Here is a 17,267-nt window from a genome sequence, read left to right on the forward strand (position 1 = left end):
CCGGGAACCGCTCTGCCCCCTGCCACGTCCCGGCCCCTGCCCACCTGACTGGTCGCCGCTGTAGTACTCAGAGTCCATTGCAGGCGGGCTCTCCGCGGGGAGTGTCCGCACTCCGCGCCGCCCCCGTCACCTCCTTTCAAGTGTTGTGACCTCCGATGGCGCGGCTCAGTGCTCCGAGGCTCCCACCTAATCGGAGAGTTCGGAGAAAAAGGAGAATAAAAAAAGAGCGGCTGCAGGGCTGAAAGCTTCGACCGGAAGCCGGCGCAGAAAGGGCCGTACCGAGAAGCCGGCAGGCGTGCGGGTCAAGGCTCTACTTCCGAGAAGCACCGCTGGGGCCAAAATGGCGTCTACTCACGACCCTCAAAGGGATGCAGTGCGCAGGCGCTGTCGTGCGTCAAATCGGCCAATGAGAAGACGCGACAGTAACGAGGCAAGGCGCGGCCGAAATGGAGACTACTGGGAAAACTGAGCGGGAGTTCTGGTTTCGGGTAAGTTTAACTTCCTCTCCAGAAGCTTTGTCTGTTTTCCGTGGAAAGGATGTTACTTGCTTACGTCTGCGTCTACACTTTCATTGAGGAGTATTTGAGTTACTGTTCCGAAAAATGAAGACCTGTCAAAATTATACCTTACATCAGCCAAATAAACTATCATTCCCATCCTGCAGCTAGGCTCTTGATTCCCGCCCCAGGTTCGTGGAGGAAGTGGCGCGTCACGTGCTGGGACTTGTAGTTCAGAGCCTGCGGCGCTACGATGCATTAGTTTATAAGAACAAAGTATTGATTATTGAAGAAAAGGAAAAAGAGACAAATGAGTGAGAAGCGTTTACTTCTTTTATCATACATAATACTTTTGCCCCAAATGATATTTTCTGTTTGGTTCTATTTAATTTTGTTATTGTGATAGTTTATTTTAGCTGTCAACTTGACCAGGGTTTTGGTATTAGACAGAATTATACCACCATCTTCCCTACTTTAGATCTTCAGACTTAGACTGAGCCTTCTACTAGCATCTCAGTATCGCAAGCTGCAGATTTGTCAGCCTCCATAATCTTGTGATCCAATTCTGCTAGTAAATCCCCTGCCATCTATCTTGTCTGTCTGCCTGTCCATCCATCCATCCATCCATCCATCCATCCTACTATCCTACTGCTTTTCTCTTTGGACAACTCTAATAAAGTCATAGCATACCACGTTAACGCCTCAACTCACTAATAGTTTAGAGCCCACAGTTTTAAAACTTTAGAAGTGGCAGTCTTCAGTTACCCAAAATATGGAAGCCACCCATTGGCCAAGATGAGGATACATCTCCTAGCTCAGACAATGTAAGCAGCAGTACAGTAAATATGGATGTGTGCCCAGTCTAAGAAAAGCTCTATTTCTAGCCACACTTATGTATGTGTGTACATCTATATGGGTAGATAAGGATTCTTTGTTTTTGTTTTGTTTTAGTTTAGTTTAGTTTTGGTTGGTGGTGAGTTCTACATCACTAAGCATAGGAGCAGAGACCACACGTATGTTTTACAGGAATTATGATAGCCAGCTTTGCACTGTGGTACCAAAATACCTGAAAATATCAACTTAAAGGAAGTCAAATTTTATTTTGGTTTCATCCCATGATCAGCTGATTCTGTTGCTTTTAGGAGTGAGGTGCAGTAGAAATATCATGGCAGTAAAGCCAGACATGGTGGCATACACCTGTAATCCCAGCTCTCAAGAGGCTGAGGCAGGAGGATCGCCAAGATTTTGAGGCAGCCTGGGCTACATAATGAGTTCAAGGCCAGCCTGAACTGCATACTGAGACCCGGTATCCAAAACAAAACAACAACAACAACAACAACAAAAAGAAATATCATGGCACCAAGGCATGGCAGAGGAAAGCTGCTCACCTCATAGCAGCCCACAGAAAGAGACAGAGACAGAGAAGAGAGGAGAGAGAGAGGCAAATAGCCAGAGGGGATAGGCTGGGGACCCCAGTGACCCACTTCTTCCAATAAGGTCCTGCCTCCTAATAACCCATTCTACTGTGAACTCATCATGGATCTATTGATGAAGTCAGTACCTTCATGATCCAGTCACCTCTAGGCCCCACCTCTGAACACTGCTGCATTAAGGATTAAGCCCTCAATATTGTACATGAGTCTTTGGAGAAAATACTTCATATTTATTTATTTATTTTGATTTTTGGAGACACTATGTAATTCAGGCTGTCCTTGAACTCACTATATAGCCAAGGCTAGCCTCAAACTCACAGTGATCCTCCTGCCTCAGCTTTCCAAGTGCTGGGATTACAGGCACTTCATAGTAAACAATAGTATAGATTAAGCTTTGGGACCATGATTGAACCCTGTGTTCTTCCCAGCTTTTTTTTCTAAACTATTATTTATTGTGAATATATATATTCACAGAATTTACCATTTTAACTATTTTAAGTGTACAGTTACACATCATTTATTACATTCACAGTATTATGTAATCATCACCACTGTCTGTTTTCAAAAATTTCCATCAGTATAAACAGAAACTCTATATCCAGTAAGTAATACTCTCCTTTTCCTTTTTGCCATAGCCCTGAGTAACTTTTACTTTCTTTCTCAATGAATTTGCCTATTTTAGAGATTTCTCATAAGTGGAAGCATGCAATATTTGTCCTTTTGTGACTGGCTTATTTCACTTAGCATATTTTCAAGGTTCTTCCACATCGTAGTAACTATCAAGGTTTCATTCATTTTTTTTTTTTTGTACTGAGGATCGAACTCAGGTCCTTGCACTTGTGAGGCAGTTGGCAGAACCACTGAGCTAAATCCCCGGCCCAAGGTTTCATTCATTTTTGTGAATAATATTCCATCAGATACATTCATTCATCTGTTTTTTTTTTAAGTTATATATTGGACACTCACAATGCGTTAGATGTAGTTCTGGGTATTGTGATTTTTATTGGTTTGTGGGTACCGGGAATTGAACTCGGGACCTTGCACTTGTAAGGCAGGCGCCGAAACCACTGAGTTAAATCCCCAGCCCTCATTCATCTGTTGATAGACAATTGGATAGTTTATGCCTTTTGACTACTGTGAATAATAGTGCTAAGACCAGTAGAATTTCAGGATATAAAAATTAATATATAAAAATCTGTTGTATTTCTATACAATAATAATAATGAGCAAACTGCTCAGAAAAGAATGATAACAACCCCATTTACAATAATGTCCAAAATAATACTATACTTAGGAAATTTAACCAAGGGGATGTGCACTGAAAACTACAAAACTGCTAAGAGAAATGAAAGAAGATATAGATTAAAAAAAAATACCTTGTGCTCATGGATTGCAACACTTAATATTATTAAGATGATCTACAGTTTCAATCACAAAGTGACCGATAGTTTAAATGCAATCTCTATCTAAATATCAATGGGCATCTTTTTACAGGAATAAAAAAACACATACTGAAATTTACATGTAAGTTCAAGGAGCTTCTGAATAGCTAAAACTGTCTTGAATAAGAACAATATTGGAGGGCTGGGTATTTAGCTCAGTGGCTCCACCCCCTGCCTCGAAAGCACAAGGTCTTGAGTTCAATCCCCAGTACCAAAAAAAAAGAGAACAATATTGGAGGACTCATACTTCCTGATTTCAAAGTTTACTAATGAAAAAAAAAAAGTGTGGTGTTTGTATAAGGATAGACATATAGACCAGTGGAATAGAATTAAAAGCCCTGAAATAAATCCCTACATATTTAATCCACTGATTTTTGACAAAGGTAGCAATACCATTTGATGAGGGAAAGAGCAGTTACATCAACAAATGATGCCAGGAAAACTGGATATCTACATGGAAAAGAATAAACTTGGACCCTTATCTTATACTATATACAAATATTAGCTAATAATGGATCAAAGACCTAAATTTAGGAGTTGAAACTATAAAACTCTAAGAAGATAACATAGATGTGTATCTGCATGACCTTGAAATTTGCAGTGGTTCCTTTTTTTTTTTTTAAACAGGGTCTTGCCATGTTGCCCTGGCTATGTGTAGCTGAGGCTGCCCTTGAACTCACAGCAATCCTCCTGCGTCAGCCTCCCCAGTGCTGGGATTACAGGCATGCACCACCATACTCAGGCCTCTAATGGTTTCTTAAACATGACACTGAAAGTGTGGGCAACAAAAGAAAAATAAATAAATAAATTGAAACTTATAGAAATAAAAACTTCTGCACATCAAAGAACAGCTATCAAGAAAGTAATGAAACAACTCCCAGAATGGGAGAGTAGTTATGTAAATTATATATCTGATAAGGGTTTAATATCTAGAATATATGAAGAGCTCCTAAATCTCAATAACAAGAAGATAACCCAATTAGGAAATGGGCAAAATAACTCAATAGACATTTCTCAAAGAAGATGAACAAATGGCTAATAAGCATATGAAAAGATGTTCATCTTCATTAGTCATTAGGGATGTACACATCAAAACCACAATGGGATACCACTTCATATCAACTGCAATAGCCATAGTAAAATAATAGAAACTAACTGGATCTTCATACATTTGTTGGTGAAATGTTAAATGACTCAAACACTGTGAAACCAGTTTGGTGATTCCTCAAAAAGTTAAACAGTTATTCTGTGAACCAATGATTGGTAGTCCTGTGAACTCAAAGGAATTGTACATAGCAGCTCAAATGGATTCTTTGGGGGTTTTGTTTGTTGCTTTTTGTTTTTGAGATGGGGGGTCTCCTGATGCTGCCCATTAATTCCTGAGATCAAATGATTGTCCTACATTGGCCTCCCAGATGTCTGGGATTACAGATGTGAGCCACTGTGTCCAGGTAGATTCTTCAATACACTTTTTATTTTGGAGAAATTTTAGATTTACAGAAAATCTACTGAAATTTCAGGTTTCTGTATATTCCTCATCAAGTCACCTTCAACATTAACTTCTTACACTACCATTTTTCATTATATTACATTTGTCAAAGTTAAGAAACCAACATTGGTGTATACTAGTAGTATAACTCTAGATTAATTTAGATTTCAGCAGTTTTTTATTAGCATCTTTCTTCTGTCTCAGGATCCTTTCTAGGATAAAACATTGCATTTAATCATCACGTCTCCTTAGTCTTCTCTAGTCTACAAAAGTTTATCAAACTTCTTTTTTTTCATAATGACATCATAGGTGATGTTAAACTTGATCATTTGGTGTGTTGGTCTGCTAGTGCTATCACAAGAAATATCACACTCTGTTTACCTTCATGACAGAAATTTATTTCTTCACATTATTTCTGGAGACTAGAAGTCTAAGATCAATATGTGAGAAGGCTGGCTTCTTCTGAGGGCTCTCTCTGTGGTGTGTAGAGGGCCATCTTCTCCCTGTGTCCTCACTGGGTCTTCCCTCTGGTGTTTGTGTCCTAATCTCTTCTTATAAGATTGAATTAGGGCCCACTCTCCTAACCTCATTTGACCTTAACCACCTCTTTAGATGTCTTATCTCCAAATACACTCACATTCTGAGGCCCTGGAGGTGAGGGTTTTAATATATAAGTTGGGGAAAGGACACATTCATCCTATAACACTTCGTTAGTCACTTAATAATATCTTCTAGTTTTCAGCAAGATAAAGTTACTACCTTTCTCTTTCCAAACTTGATTCTTCGGAAATGAATCACTAAGCCAAGCCCACAAGAGATGTGGAATTGTCTGATTAAATTTTCCAGGATTCCCTGAGAAATTCTTCCCAGGAGCCCTGTTCATGTGAACTCCAAAGTGAGAAGACCTACTGTGTATCTCCCCGGTCTCCTTCTGCTACCCACAATGGTTTGAAGAGGAACAGGCTCAGCAAACAGTCTCTGGGGATATGACTGACTGACAGGTCAGAGAGGGAGTTCCACAGTAGGTAACGTTGAGGCCCTAAATGACCTTTTGGCTCCAACAGTCTATTTGAAGATGGTTTTGAGGGCTAGGTTTCACAGGAGCTTAATTATATGGGAAGATAATTAAGAAAAAATTTAGAAATAACAGTGGGGTTATAATCGGCTTTGAGAGATTATGCAGAAATAAAAATTATTCATACTACTTTTAAGAAGCAGAGAATTTTTGTGGACAGTTTGACACTTTCCACTGCACTGGATGGTAAATACATACCAGCACCAAGAGCAAATCCTTTCTTTTCCTGCCCTGCCCTGCCTACCCTGCCTTGCCCTCTTGGCTTCCAGCTGGCCTGCACCATGGGTGGCAGCTTCTCTGTTTCTGGTTCTCACATACTAGAGGGAATGAGATGGGCAATACTGGTTCCTGACTGCAAAGGGTCTGAGGTTACACTGGACCTACAAGCTGATAATCAGTTCCTGAAGTAACTGTGGTTAAGTTGACATAATTACTGGATGCTCATTTGTTACTCAAGTTTACGGGTTTGAATTCTGTCTCTGTTACTTACTAGGTGTATGACTTTGAGCAAGTTTTTTTAAACCTCTTTGTGCTTCCCTTCCTTATCCATAAGTTGGGAATAAAGTACCACTTGTCTCATGGAGTTGTTATAAGGATTATTGGCAATTACTATGTATAAACAATGATTCACAGGACATAAGATATATGTTAGCATTATTGTTATTTATTACTGTGAAGTCACAAAAGAATCTAACACATGATTCCTACATTAGTCTGTTTTTTGTTGCCATATTCCTAAGACTGAATACTTTATGAAGAAAAAGAGTTCTATTTAGCTCAGTTTTGGATGTTCAAGGGCATGGTGCTGGTGTCCACTGGGCACTGGCAAGCCTTGTGACGGATGGCATGATGAAGCAAGCATGAGAGATGACATAGTGAGACAGGAGGCCAGAGGGTGCGAGGTGGGGTCCTGCTGTTCTAAAACAGCCTCTCATGAGAACTAAGCAGGGTCCTGTGACAGTAACAACAAATTTTGGTGGCTTGTACAGTGACCTAACAACATCTCACTAGGCCCCACCTCTTAAGGATTCCACCTCTTCAACACCACCATCCTCACAGTTTGTAGAAGTTTCAGTTTCCACAGTTGGCTGGCTCCAAGGGAAAGATGGCAAACAAGCATCGCAGAGGAGAAACAAGTGCACACAGGTAGCAGAGGTAACAAAGGTCCTCAACAGAGTCTTTCTGTTCCTTATTCAGACTGATATAGGGGAAATAGATGTAACTCACACACCTACTAGATATCTGAAACTGGAGTTCTTGTTGTCTAAAATCGAAGAATGAATTCTAGGAAGAACAGAGGTTAAGAGTAGGAAAAATTTATTGAAAGAAAGATAGCTTCTGTCTAGAGAGACAGAAGGGGGACTGGAAAGTGGGTTCCCCCGACACCATGATTCTGAGACCAAGCCTCCAGCTCATTAACCCTTTGGGAGACAAACAACATTCAAGCCAGAGGATTTCCTGTTTTTAGGAAATTTACAATCTACCAGGAAAAAATACATGTTAAGAAGTGAATTATGTGATGTGGTTGATAAAAGCCATGGAAATTAGAAGGAGTGTGAGGCTAGAATCATCTGTAGAGTCAGGACTGACTTCCTGAGAAAGGCTGTTCGAGTGGTATTTAAAGAACAAGGCATGGTTGAATGGAAGAGGGATCCTGTTCTGTTACGGTTTGGCTCTGAGATGTTCCCCCAAAGGCTCTTGTATTGAAGGATTGGTCTCCAGTGCAGCAGTGTTCAAGGTGGTGTCTTTGGGAGGAGATTGGTTTATGAGGGCTCCGACCCAGTGAGTGGATTAATCCATTTACAGACTATAGTTTAAAGGACTTGGGTGGAAGGATTTTGTTATAGAAGCAAGTTCTCTCTTTCTGGATCCTGCCTCCCTTGGGTTGAGAAGCTTTCCTCTACCACACTTTCTGTTTCTGCCTTGCCACAGGTATAAAAGCAAACAGCCCAAGCAACCATGGACTGAACCCTCTGAATCCATAAGCCAAAATAAATCTTTCCTCATTTCATTTTAAGTTGATTTTCTTTTATTTTTCCTTTTTTTTTTTTTTCTGATACCGGGGATTGAACTCAGGACTTTGCACTTGCCAGGCAGGTGTGGCACCACTGAGCTACATCCCCAGCCCTTAAATTGATATTCTCAAGTATTTTGTCACAGCAATGGAAACCTAACACATATTTTAATCACAATAGGCTAACTACCTGCCATATTATTACAAATACAACAACAAGTTTTGGTGGTTTGGCACACTTTCTTTCTTATCAATAGGCAGGAGCGTCAATGGAAGGGTGGAGGAAGCACTCTGCTCCCTGCAGTCAGTCAAGGGTCTAGCTCTTTCAATTCCATGTCTCTACCATTCCCCTGGGGTTCAGAATCCACTACTGGGTGCTCTACAGGCCACCAGTAGGTGGGAAGAGAGAGTGCAGGATGACACAAAAGGTTTTAATGGCCTAGCCTGGATGTATAGTTGCTCTGTTTTGAATATGATTTGTCCCCTCTGAAACCCATGTTGACATTTTAATTGCCTTTGTGGTAGTATTGGCAGATGGGGCCTTTAAGAGATAATTAGGTTCAAAAAAAAAGAGAGAAATAATTAAGTTCATAAAAGGAATTGACACCTTCCCACCACAACAGGTTGTTATGAGGCAAGGCTATCCCCGTGGTCTGTCTCTTCTGCATGTGCTTGTCCACACTTTTGCCTTCCATCATGACATGAAGTCCTTGCCAGACATCACTGCTGTGCCCTTCAACTGCCCACTCCCCAGATCTGTGAGCCAAGATAAGCTTCTTTATTCTTTTTTCCTTAAATTTTTTTATTGGTACATTTTAGGTATACAATATGTTTACATTTATCATTGGGTGCTTATACCTGTACATGATGTATCTTGGTTCTTATTTTTTTCCCCATTACCTGTGTGCCCTTCACCCCCTTCACCCTTCCCTATTTACATAGACTTTGTTTCCTTTTTTTTCTTTTCTCATAATTTTTCCTTTCCCTTCTTTCCTTTCCCCTTCCCCTCCCACCACCCCTTCCCCTTTGGACCTTTTCTTCCAACTTCTTTCCTTTATAATTACCCAGTCTCAAGTATTCAGTTTTATCAACAGAAAACAGACCAAGAAGTGTATCACTTATCCTCATTCCATGGCTACTCCTAACTTTGAGTGAGGCTGGGAAGAATATTCCAGCTGTAGAAACAGGAGGCAAAGGAAATTGACCTTAGTGCACATGGAGCACTTCAGGCAGGGGAGTACTTCTTTTTCCAGAAATGAAGCCTTACCAATGAGCCTAAGCTCCTCACCTTCAACCGCTTCCAAGAGCTGGGTGACTGTTATCATCAGAATCATGAGCATCATTTAGCTAGTTTATTGAGTTGTCACGTGACCAAATTTCCCTCCCAGTACTCAGTCTCCTCAGGGCAATAAGATTAGTCACTAAGCTTTGTAAATAGGGAAGGGTGGAGAGCGTGAAGGGAGGTCTAGGAATGGGGAAAAAATAAGAACCAAGATGCATTACGTAAAGGTACAATTCCCAATGAGAAATGTAATTGTGTTGTATACCTACAATGTACCAATAAAAGAATTTAATACAAAAAAAAAAATTCCCAGGGCACCAATAAACTGACTTTTTTTTCTGCCACAAAAAAAAAAAAAAGATTAGTCACTAAGATGCCATTGACCCTGGTTGTGAGGCAGAGAGCCCTTGTTTATGACCAGTGGCCTAAGTTGAAATTCCAGGGCCTAAGACAGAGCTATGCACTGGATTGCCCAGAGATCTCTGGAGAGGAGGAGAATATGACCCTTTTATTCTATGCCCCTCTTTTCCCTCTCCTGCTGCCTTGGACAAATCTGGATGGCTTCCTCAGAAGTTTCATGGCAATAAACACCATCAATGATGAGTCTTTTCCTGCTGGTCTGAAGTTGTGGATACTACCTGGCCCAGAAGGACTTTGGATCCCAGGTCTGCCTGGCATAGGAGCACCTATCTCTGCTGATCCAGGAGGGTGGAGTCATTTCTTGGTATGTTGGAACCAAGTTTCTCTAAGAAGCACAGGTCAAAACTCCCTCCCTCACGTCCTCCCTCTGCATATATCTTCCTGCCATTCAAGGGAAGCCAAGGGCAGGGTCACCTCTTCCAGGAGGGTATTTGTCCTGGCCCTTGCTGGCCTTCTCTTTTTCCCAGCCTTCATCCTTCATTGCAGCCAGGCCTATGATATATACGTAAGTTCCCACCTAAAAACAATCTTTTCCCCCCCAGTAGTGGTGATTTAACCCAGGGGGAGCTGAGCTACATCCCCAACCCTTTTTATTTTGCTAAGTTGCCTAAGATGATCTCAAATTGGCAATCCTGTTGCCTCAGCTTTCCAAATACCTGAGACTACTGGTGTGCACCACTGTTCTGGCCTTTGAGATGTCCTTGTTACCCAAGAGACATTTGGTATAATGATGCCTGGGGACATTTTGCTTTGTTGTCAATGGGTGGGGCACAGTAGTGTGTAGAGGCCAGGGATGCTGCTAAACATCCTGCTGTGCCCAAGACAGCTCCTCCTTTTAATTTATTTTTTATGAAAAAATAAAACAAAATTTCATAACCACATAAGAGAATAACAGTAGTTATTATCCTGTGTATCATCTTCAAAGCAGTTGAAGAGTGTGAGACATAAACCAAAAAGATTCTTACAAAAAAAGAAACAAAGATAACATAAATCTTTCTTTTCAATGAACTAAGATAAACTAGTAGTATAAATGAAACAAATTAGCATATACTGAAATATTTTTTCTTTTATTTGGTGCCAGGAATCAAACTCATGTCCTTGCGCTTGTGAGGCAGATGGTGGAAACACTAAGCTAAATCCCTGGCCCCTGAAATATTTTTAAAACAACAGAATATATAATTAGGGGAAGTATTTGAATGTCTCTCCACTTCCTATTTATATCTCTTTATTTTGCTCTTTATTTGTATATGTGTGTGTTTTTCATATAAGAGAAACCATGCAATATTTTTGATCAGGTCTTTTATTTTGGGTGGTCTGATTTTTTTAGCTAGTTCTAAGATAGCTCCTCCTATCCCAGCAAGGAAGAGCAACCCAATCCAGTATGTCAGCAGAGCCAATGTTGAGAAACCCTGAATTACCTCGGTAGAATGTGCTTCGTGAGCTACACTTTTGGACTGTGCATAATAGTGGTTCTAGGGAAGCATTTAGCTCTGCTTCTCTTCCCAGATAGTCCTCTGACCTTGCATCTCAGAGACCAAGGAAACAAGAAGGGTGATGCCCTTTAGATGCTGGGCCAGCAAGCAATTTGGGGAAACATCTTCTCTAAAAGTCTCTAAAATAGGATATTGCAAATAAAATTTTAAAAATAGGATGTTTCTTCCATCATTGGAAGAGAGAGAGGAGGGACCTAGGTTTGGTTGAAGGTCGGCATGATACAATGCAGTGCAATAAGTGCTGGACATGGAGTCAGGAAAGCCTCTGTTCTCATCTTATCTCTGCACTTTGGGCCATGTGCCCCACAATGTGTTTTTTTTAACCTTTTGGACTTTAACTTTCTTATTATGAATGAGATCAGCACCCTCACACATCAAGATTTGATGAGGATTGGAAGAGATGGCACATACAAAGAGGCCAACACAGAGAACACACTCATTAAATTCTGGCTCCTTTTGAAATGGAGAATTCTACAATGTTTTGAAGAGTGCCTCAGTCACAGAGATCTATGCTAACAGCCATGATATTTTATAGTATTAATGGTTAATGTGGCTAGTATAAGTTACATAGGAAGATGTACCATAGCACCACCAGGAAGCAAGTGACTGCACACAACTCTATGATGTGATGCTAGAGGCACAATGAACTGCTTGCTAACTCTGTCTGAGTTGCTGTGATGACACTACAGTGGGCTCTGTCATTAAATAGGAAAGTAATGAACCACAAGTTTTTCTATGGATGCCTTTTGGCTCAGCTCAAAAACATTTTTAGAGATTAGCAGCATATTTGCATCATGGGGAGAATTGTGAATGTAGTACTAGGCTGGGAGAAAGCCACCCTTGATTTCGAGGGTAGAGTTCCCTCAGTGATGGAAACCTGAGGCTCCAGGAGCACTGTCCCAACAGATGTCATGCTTTGCACCCAGCTGATCTTACAGCAGTCAGGCCAGGACCTTCCAATTGCATGGATTCTTTAGGTTGGGAAGGAGGACTTGCATGCTGCTTAAGAAAGATTAGCAGCAATATGTTCACGCCCTTGGTTTAATAAGATCCCTTCTGGATCTTTCTGTAAATGACAAAATATAAACAAAGCTATGAGCTCAGATTTGTTTGTTGCAGTGTCATGTAGGATAGCAAAGGACTGGATGGCTCTGAGTGTCCATCTAGGGAGGGTAGGTATACAAATGATGAAGCCCCTATATGACAGACTGTCACTTTGTCTTTAAAGTCTTGTGATCTAATGTTGGACGAGAGAGAGGAGTTTGTACATCTATAAAATGAATTGCTACCAAATATTGTTTAAGGCGGGCACTGGACAAGAATATCTTGGTTTTGGTTTACACAGGTGCCTGTTAGCTTGGTTTCTTCTTCTTTTTTTTTTCCCCCCGGTACCAGGGATCAAACTGAGGACCTTGTGCTTTCCAGGCAGGTGTGGCAGCACTGAGCTATATCCCTGGTCCCTCGGCTGTTTTCTGGTCTAAAGGCAGTGGAAGACGGCTGTGCAGGACCACCTGGAGTCCCAGAGTAAGGGCTTGCCATCTCTGGGTGCTTTATGGGAGAAACAGTCTAATCCTGTAGGCGTGAGATGGTGTTTTCCAAAACCAGCGGAACCATGAACAGCAAGCATGAAGCCCCAAAAGTGAAACTGGGGAGAAAGGGAATAAACCCTTTAACTCACTTCTCTTATTTTTATTTATTTGCTTTTATCATCAATGTTAGAGGTCCTGTAGCTGAACAACATACTATTAGACCCTCATCAGCTTTGCTATAGAAAACACCTCTGGCATGTGGGTCATGATAGTAAGAATGATTGCTTAAGCTGTTTTCCAGGAGCCCAGAGGCCACTTTTGTTGAGACCACCAACACTTCACTTAGGCCTGACCAAGTGTCCCATGAGTGACATCTTTGATGTTTGAGAGCCCAAAACTCCACCCTAAGATGATGCTAATACCACCATTTTCTGAACATGCATCCTATGAAGAGCCTTAAAGTTTAACTACATATTTGCAATAACCATGACTTCACTTTTCCCTTCCTCCAGTCAGCTTTTGCCACACTTTTTTATCCCATAAATACCCCAAAACCCCAACCTCTAGGAGGTAGATTTGGGATTTGCTCCCCTGTATCTTCCACTGGATGCCTTGTCAATAAACTCTCTTTCGCCAAACTTGTCATTGCGGTAACTGTGCAATGGGCAAAGTAGGGCTGGTTCAGTAACAAAACCAAGTGTGGGTTTAGTGGGGGAATGCAGGGCTGGCTGGAGAGCAGGGACTGAAAGGCTCAGAGCACACAACCTTCTCCAAACCATTCTGAAAGTCATCTCCCAACTCCCTGTCCTTGTCATGGGCTGTTTGACTGTAAGGTACAGAAATGCCTTTAAATCATTTCCACCAAAGAAACATTTGGTAGGAGCCTGGGATTCTGTGAGGCCTACCCCCAGAGGCACTCAGGAAAGGGGTCTTTGGCAGAAAGTCTCTGCCCCTCTCTGGGCTCTCTTGGTCTCTGCCTCTGAAGCTTGACAACTTTTCCCTTCTCTCCCTCAGCAGAGCTTGGTCTGTCCCCAGAAAAGGCCCTTGGTCCCTGTTGCTTCCCTGTCTTGGTCTCAACTCTATTCAAAAAGATGACAGTTCCTTCCCACATCTCTGCCTGCAGGGCTCAAGTTCATCGCAGGTCTTGTCAGAGAGAAGGAACTTGACTGGCTCTAATTGGGCCAATTGTGAGGACCGCAGAGTCCTCTCTTCACCAGGAAAGGGCTGTGGCTGGGCAGGCATCTCCGTTCACCCACCGTCAGCTTGCCTTCATAAGCAGACTTCTCTGGCCTGCACAATCATCAACTGCCTGCCCCTTAGTTTGACCCTACCCAGGTTACACTGTCTGATGCACTTCCTTCCAAAAGTATATATATTTCCTCAGAGCCCAAATTGCCCTGAATTCAAGTCCCAGGCCAAACCAGCCCTCTGTTCTCATGGATCCTCCTGGGAGTCTAGTTATTCCCGATTGCCCTGGCATCCTGTATATGTTTCCCTGACACGCAAAAGAAAAAACAAACTTTTTCCCCCTACTTTCCTAATCAACATAGAAATCTTCTGTGACCAGGTGTCCAAGCAATTTTCCAGGGGACTCCAACTAAGTGTCCTATAATTCAATTTGATTCTGACACTATCTACCTGGATTTAGAGCTAGATTTCAGGTTAAGGGTTCTCAATCCCCCCAAACTGACCCTACTTCAGACACTAATTGCAAGCTACAGATTGTCACTTTCTGACTGATGACGTGCTACAAATCAAGAGTTCCCACTACCCCTTCCTCCTTGGTTTTCATTAAGGACAGAGTCACAGAACTCAGGGAAATGCTTGTTTACCAGCTTATTATAAAGTATTCGGATGAATAGCCAGATAAAGAGATTTGTAGGCAAGGAAGGGGAAAGGGATGCAGGGCCTCCACACCCTCTCTGGGCGCTGCCCTTCAGGCACCTACTCTACTTCCGCTGTCTGGAAGCTAATCAAATCTTGTTCAAGATTTGAACGGGAAGTTAAGGAGGGCTAAAGGTTCTAACTCATCTGGCCTTTCTGGTGCCTGGCCCCTTCCTGAGGCCCCAACACAAGTCGCCTCATTAGCATAATCCCAGATGTTATCAGAGGCTCATTGTGGATTATGAATAACTAACAAAAAACCACTCCTCTCACTTAGGAAATCTAATTGTTTTAGGAGCTCTGTGAGATGAACCAAGGAGAAAGACTAAATATATTTCATGCCATGGTCCCCAGTTAGTACTCAAATACTTGGGAGCAGAGCTCCTGCCATCGGCTCCCCTGGAGTCTTGAGACACCTGGAAAGACTCTGAGTCCCTGGGCGGATTTGGCTGGTGGCCAGATGCAGATTTGCAGAGTGCAGACCCTAATACCATCTGCTGCTCTGAAGAGCAAACCTGTGTGAGGCCCTGCTGGCTGGGGCCGCAGCAGGCATGTGGGAGTGGATGTGCCTGGAGATCGAGGACAAAGTCCTTGTAATAAATTACGTGTGCTTATAGTGCTCAGCCATTTCCTCCTGAGGCCCTTCCGCCTCTTATTCCGTGCCTTGCTCTATGACACACTGGAGCCCTGGCACTGCTCCTTTTCCAGCTCTTTTGGGTGCTCAGAGTAGAGGGAAAGGGAGTCAGCAGAATCGCATCCTGACAAGGTAAGGGAACCCCAGAATGAGCTCCTCCAGCTGGGAAGAGGGGAGGAGAGAGGGGCTCATCTCCTGGTAGGATTACCGGTCAGGAGGCACAGATCTGGAAACAAGGTGGGGTAGACCTATGGGATAGAGGACAGAAATACTCTTCTCAGGACCCTGAAACCAGAAACTTCAGCCTGGGGACTCTGTCCATCAGCTTCCTGCCGGGCCGACCCTGGAAGTCAAGGAGGAGGCGGTGAAGCTGCCTTGGCCCTCTGTTATGGGCAGGCAGATGCTGGCACAGGGGAATGGTCTTGCTGGGCCGCCCCCCATCCTCCCGAAGCCACCTCACAACAGGAAGGTCTCACTGCAGAATCAAGGCATGCCAAGGACAGCCCAGGTGCAGATGACAAGCCCCAGGTGTGCCATACTTAATGGCACGCTGCATTCTTCCCACACTCTGGTGGCATTGCCTCCATTTTAGGGACACAGAGCCTAAGGACTGTGAAAGTTAAGGTTCCCACAGGAAGAAATGGAACCCAGGCTTAGCTGACTGGTCCATATTCCTTGGCCAACTGAATGTTGTCACCCCTGAAAGCCCTGGGCCCTGGTGTGAGGCAGGACAGGACTTCCTGGCCTCAGAGCCTCCTCAGCCTGAGTCACTGGGGGAATGAGGTGGCTGAGGAGAGAGATGTGGCCTGTTGGCTCAGCCAGGCTGCCTCCTTTGAGCTGCTGGCATGGTGTGTGTCCCCTCCTCATTTTACAGAGCAGGAAGTTTGTGACAGAAGTCAGGAGGGACTGGCAGCTGGCAGGTGTAGCCCCCACCCCAAACCTCCTAAACTGGGCACTTGGGCCCCTTTCCCTATAAATTAGCCACCTCTTTGGGCTCCACTTCGTAACTGTGGACTTGAATTTGTTCTAGTCTATAAGACCCCTGAATTTTGTTTGAGAGTTTACAATTTTTGTTTCTCAAAGTATTTCAAAGGGAACCCAAGACCCCTTGCATGTTAGGTAAGTGCTGTATCACTGAGGTACTCCCCAGCCCTCTGCTCAGGATTTTAGTTCAAAGAAAACTAACCCTCTGAGTGTGGCTCTGGAACACTCTCCACTGGAAAAGTCTTGTTAAGAATCTTTCAGCTCAGCAGCTCTTTGGGCAGGAAGGCTTCCCCATCTCTCTGGACCTGCTGGGCACCTGCTGCCTGCCCCTCAGGTGACACCTCTCAGAGGACCACCCCGTGGGTGTTTGTCTTGGGCCTGCTGCACCCTCAGCTTTCAGTGTGGGGCTCTGCAGGACATCTCCCTGTTACCTCTGCTGCTATAGGCTCCTCACTGTATACAGCTTGCTTCCTCATTCTCACTCAGTTCTGTAACAAGTTGTTCAAGGAAAAAGAGCAGGAATGGTAGTGTATTTTTCACAGAGGAGGACACTGAGATTAAATTGGGTAAGATGACTTGCATAGGGCCACTTGACTACGAGCTCCTGAGGGCCTGGCCTGGGCTTCTTCAGGATTTCCAGATCTCCACAAAGAATAGGCACTCTGCACATGTATGACACATGCACAAATGGAATAGTTAGAAGCAATCAAGCTGGAGCAAACTCAAGTTTTCAATCCAATTTCATTTTAGACTCTTGTCTATCTAATCAAGCAGTGAGTATTGCACTCCTTCATCATCAGCTGGTGAGATGAGATTGTGCAAAGGAGAAATGGCCAGTGAACACCGTGGACATAGAACTCGGGACACCAAGAATCAGGAGAGGACATGATGTGGTAGAGAGTGGGTAGGCGGAACACCTGGGTGAACTCTGAAAGAAAGGTCGCCTTGATGATGGAGGAGGAGAGCAAGAGATATTTTAGGCAAAGAAAATGGTGTCTGCAAAATGCAGAGGAAAGAAAGGACCAGTCCAGCTTGGACACTGTTGGTGCCCAATGGAACTAAGTACAGGTGTAGGGGAGTGGTGGTAGATG

At 43.2% G+C, this 17,267-nt stretch overlaps 2 protein-coding genes across 15 annotated transcripts in view; one reads left to right on the top strand and one right to left on the bottom strand.

Annotated features, from left to right (window-relative positions):
- Positions 1-186, bottom strand: part of Iws1 (interacts with SUPT6H, CTD assembly factor 1) — a 39,777-nt gene extending 39,591 nt beyond the window's left edge. For 7 of the 8 annotated variants that reach the window (XR_002398233.2, XR_015446309.1, XR_015446310.1 and 4 more), the window contains exon 1: positions 45-186. Coding sequence is in view for 3 of the 8 variants with exons in the window: in XM_004835958.4 (XP_004836015.1) it covers positions 45-78 (34 nt within the window). In the remaining 5 variants the exon portion in view is untranslated. The remainder of the gene's footprint in view (positions 1-44) is intronic. The other variant, XM_087198531.1, reaches the window with a different exon arrangement.
- A 151-nt stretch (positions 187-337) lies between these two features.
- Myo7b (myosin VIIB) overlaps positions 338-17,267 on the top strand; it is a 100,433-nt gene continuing 83,503 nt past the window's right edge. For 2 of the 7 annotated variants that reach the window (XM_087198486.1, XM_021266307.2), the window contains exons 1-2: positions 360-488; positions 9,803-9,956. In XM_087198486.1, coding sequence (XP_087054612.1) covers positions 9,810-9,956 — 147 coding nt within the window. In that variant the 5' untranslated portion in view covers positions 360-488; positions 9,803-9,809. Of the gene's footprint in view, positions 489-9,802; positions 9,957-15,101; positions 15,325-17,267 lie in introns of those variants that run through there. The other 5 variants (XM_087198501.1, XM_087198505.1, XM_087198508.1 and 2 more) reach the window with 5 other exon arrangements.

The sequence above is a fragment of the Heterocephalus glaber genome, unplaced genomic scaffold (genome assembly GCF_053883595.1).
Source record: "Heterocephalus glaber isolate CG9 unplaced genomic scaffold, H.glaber_assembly_v1.0 deba00000347, whole genome shotgun sequence".
In the NCBI taxonomy this organism is placed as follows: Eukaryota; Metazoa; Chordata; class Mammalia; order Rodentia; family Bathyergidae; genus Heterocephalus; species Heterocephalus glaber.